Source organism: Adelges cooleyi, unplaced genomic scaffold (genome assembly GCF_023614345.1).
Source record: "Adelges cooleyi isolate 19-005CV unplaced genomic scaffold, UGA_ACOO_1.1 ACOO_flye_CR_arks_rails_tigmint_CR_PRNA_51, whole genome shotgun sequence".
In the NCBI taxonomy this organism is placed as follows: domain Eukaryota; kingdom Metazoa; phylum Arthropoda; class Insecta; order Hemiptera; family Adelgidae; genus Adelges; species Adelges cooleyi.
Window position 1 is genome coordinate 12,916 of NW_026096199.1, and position 4,386 is coordinate 17,301.

At 31.8% G+C, this 4,386-nt stretch overlaps 1 protein-coding gene across 1 annotated transcript; it reads right to left on the bottom strand.

Annotated features, from left to right (window-relative positions):
- Positions 1-661: 661 nt before the first annotated feature.
- On the bottom strand, positions 662-3,102 carry LOC126842335 (uncharacterized). Its single transcript, XM_050579262.1, has 6 exons — positions 2,873-3,102; positions 2,590-2,715; positions 1,928-2,017; positions 1,742-1,846; positions 1,088-1,317; positions 662-700 (listed from the first exon to the last, which is right to left on the bottom strand). The coding sequence occupies exons 1-6, from the start codon at positions 3,060-3,062 to the stop codon at positions 662-664; spliced, it is 780 nt and encodes a 259-aa protein (XP_050435219.1). The 5' UTR covers positions 3,063-3,102.
- Between the last annotated feature and the right edge of the window lie 1,284 nt (positions 3,103-4,386).

Here is a 4,386-nt window from a genome sequence, read left to right on the forward strand (position 1 = left end):
TACGCATGCGCACAGCAACTCATATTAGTTTGTGCGCATGCGCGTTTTCTCACCGCCGCCAATAGAACTCGTATTAGTTTGTGCGCATGCTCGTTTTCTCACCGCCGCCAATAGAACGCGTTCCTGCTAGGTGGTGCCGCGGAGGTCGGAGCGCGGTATCTTGTATGGTTATTTATTACCTGTACGCCTCACGGTACGGTTGTCCGCTTATTCATTTTCATTATTTCTTTGCAATGTTATTTTTTTAATTTTTAATCGGGTTTTAACAATTTTTTTTTTTATAATTACGACTTTTATCAATGTTCGAATAAAACATTTGTATTCGTTACACTTATACATTTTTATTAGTATGAATATATTAATACGTAATTAACCCAATAGCGCCTAGCGTGGCCATAGGGTAACATCAAATTTTTCAATAATTAAGTACACATTATTTTTTTAATTAAAAAAATAATATGAAACAAGCACCCAAGACACCAATTATTTAAAAAAAAAAAAATTTTTTTAATGTTTTAAAAAAATTCTATAAAAAAACTCCGGCGTTAGTGGGTTAAGGACAAATCTAGTTTACCGGGCACCTTTTTTTTCTGTATTAGTACTTTTAATGCTGGTTACGAATCTGCAAAAGATGATTGTTTTTTGTGCTCAATGAATTTGTCTAACAAGCGTTATTCATATGCAGCTTCGATTGGCTAATCTGTTAACCAATTTTGAATTTAGTCTGGTCAAAGAGTATTAATATCTGTGTGCACGAGCGTTATCAGACAAGGTATTACGAAATAAAATTAAAAAAGGACCACGACTGGCGGGGAGAAAGACCCTTCGGCAGCGCAGGTAGAGTGAAGTGTAGACTACCTGTACACTATATTCGGCCGGGCTCCCGCGTAGGTGTGCCGATTCTATTGTAAGTAAAAAAAACCCATTATAATTTATAAACTATTTCCAATAATCATTAGACCAAAAAAAAAAATCTTATTTAAATATTTTATTTTATTTTATTTTCAATACATAGAAATTATTCATAAATTCTTGTAATCATTAAAATATCAGTGTTGCATATCGGACAACGCCCTCGTCTTCTCACTTCAACACTGCAATCTACACACATACACTTGTGGCCACACGGGGTGCAGGCATGCGTATTATTGGCCGCCAAAAAAATAGCACAACTGTTAATGCTTCGGGGAATCAATTCGTGAGCATCTGCCAAAACATATGGAACATCCTCTCGCTCCCGTATTGTTCTGGCCATCTCCATTTGTCCAATGAATACGAATAACTCGTCCGCTTCCTCAGGTATTATGAAATCATTATCTATAAAGTATGGACACAAATTAAAAAAACATCAACAAATAATCATTAATATTAATAACTGTTTAAATGTTGTCATACAAAATATGACGCATGTATTTTTTTTACAGGAGATCTTAATTTATTATTTAAGTATAGAGAGACCGGGTACAGATTTATCATAGACATAGTTATACTTATTTTATAACATTTTAAGATATGGCAATACATTTCATTAAATTGTATTTAATTCTAATTTAGAATTAAGATTCATTGTTGTTATCAACCATATCCTATCATTATTATGTATGGCAATTACAACAGACATGATCATTCTCCATCAATGAACGCAAGAAAAGTTTGTATCCGGTCTGCCTTACAAGCCAATACAATACAAGTTTTTTTTAAAGCAATTTATACTATTGTAATTATTAACAAATATATTTACTATTGTCGACAATATGATTTTGTTGTTCAGTAGGAAGAGGATCATTAATTACCGCAGGTGTAGGCTGAACTTGTATGACAGCAGGTGGAGCTAGGACTTGTGTATCTTTTATGAAAACATTTCTAGTAAGTAAATATGAATAGTAATATAAATTACAACAGAAGATTATTTAGGCGTTTTCCTTACTTGGGCGGATAACTGCAGGTGGAAAATCAACGTTAATAACTGCAGGTGGAGGTATATCTGCATTTGGACCTATCTGCTGATTTGTTCTCTCTGGATTAAACAATTATTCAAGTTAAAAGTAATATACAACATACCTATTACTTTTTCACAATTCATTTTATAATATTTTATTCTTTATTTTTGTAAATAAAATAAAAAATAATTAGACTTGTAGACAATAGTTCTTCAAAACCATTACAATAATACACATTTACAATTAGATTAATAATGTTACTCTTGATAACTAATATGACAACTAAATTAAATTAACCTAATGAGAGTATGTATAATTGATTTATAATAATATTAATTGACTGTTTAGTAAAATACCTGCGTTATACGCTAAATTCCCAGTGTAAAACAAAAATTCCGCAATCGTTAGTCGCTCTTGCTCCAACCGCTCAGTTGCAGCACTTATTTTCTATCAAGCTGAACATATGTTTGGCGCCTTGCTCTTAATATTGGGTGAATTTGTTGCCGTTCATATTTTGCCGAAAATAATTGATCAATTTTAACAAGGATTTCTGTAAGTATAAATTTGTGTATTTTTATTTATGTTAAATTGTCTTGTAAGATTATTCAATATTCATAGCTTATGATGGGAAACTGTAAAATACATTTACTGGTAAAGTGCCATATCCCTGGCCTAGGACCATTCATTTGCGCATTGAGAAGTTTATGGAAAACTTCTTGGTCATTATTAGTTCGCCGTGCACTTCCATAGACACTAAAGTTTTCTGGCCCAACTCCTAAAATAGATTAATGTTTGAACATCACATATTTTAAATAAGATTATTTATAGATCATACAGACTATGCCTTTGTTTTAAAAGAGCAATACATTGATTCTAAAACAGCAATACAATTCTTATTTTATAATTTGTAATGAGTCAATTTTATTGCTTACGTTGAATCCACTGTGTCTTGAAGTAGTCAAGGTAGCGTTGGACAATATCTTGGTTCTGCGACAACTCTCCTTGTGATTTGATTGCGCAGAATCCACCGGCTATGCTATCAATAGGCAGCAAAGCCAATGCTTTTGACATTTTAAACATTTTTTGTAATGCCACATCGGAAATATATATGGGTTGCCGCATACCCAACTCCCTACATTTTTTCTCTAAAGCCTATTCAGTAATTAATGAAATGTTAAAATTGTATATAATAAAATATTTGAGAAACCCAAATAAGGACATTTATTTTATTTGTATTTAACAATTATGCTACTTGGGTCATGTGGAACCAGCATCTTTGTATTTGGGCTCCCGGAACTAACAACTCAAGTGCATTTGTTAGCGCAGTTTCAAAATCTGTTACAATAGTCCTTGCATTTATCACTGGAACCAATCTAAATACGTACGCCAGTACTGCCAAATAAGCCGCTTCCGTTTTCCTGGTCATAATGGCGTAAGCAACAGGATATGCCTTAATAAATATAATTATTAACATGTGGTACTTAATATAAATATTATCTTTTAGTTACTTGGTCCATGTGGACTGCCATTATCACTAATAGTTGTTCCGTTTGCGGATGAGCCGGTCTAGACTTGAAAGTTCCGTCTATATGGAGCTCATTTGAAGAACATAACAAGCTAAAATTACAGAAACGTTAACATAAAGGTACACAAAATTATCATACCAATTAATGTCCCTCAAATTTCTAAAAAATATTTGGATTTATTAAAAAAATATCATTATACATTTTCCCTATTTGTTTACAATATAAAAACTTACTTTTTTGCTATATTATAAAAAGAAAATATAAACTTTAATAAAACTACCATTGATATTTTTTAATTAAATACATTTGAATCATATATATTTAAAAATTTAATAATTACATTACATTTTTACTGTATTTAAGGTTATTTTTATTACTTAGTCATTTTTGGAGACACAAATACAGTTGCTTGTCCAGTTTCCGGCCCACCATTAATATATCCTTTAAAAAAAGGTTGTCCGTCGAGCTCAAATAAATGCCGGTATCTATTATCAGATAAATAGTTAGAGTATTCTTCTAATGTTTGTGGAACACGAGGCTGTGCCTCTGCACGTGCCCTTTCCATTGTTTTCAAAAAAGAACTGTACTCAAGTCTGGGATCATAATGATCCATCCTAAAGAAGTTGAGATATGTATTAAATTTTGCATTTTTTACAAAACAATGATGTGAAGAGAATCAAAGTAAGAGCAAAATTAAAACTATTTTAAATGTATTTTTATATGAGATATTCATTAGTTTTATGTTACCTAGCTATTTCTTCTTCATAAATTATTCGTATTGCTGTCAACTCCATAGCACAGCGATTAACCATAGTTTTCTTTATTTCAATTAATGATAAATAACCCATGTCGGGTTCATGATTGTGTAGTGTGGTATTGGCCAGCAAATTGTTTCTGATGAGACCTTTGAAATGTAATTT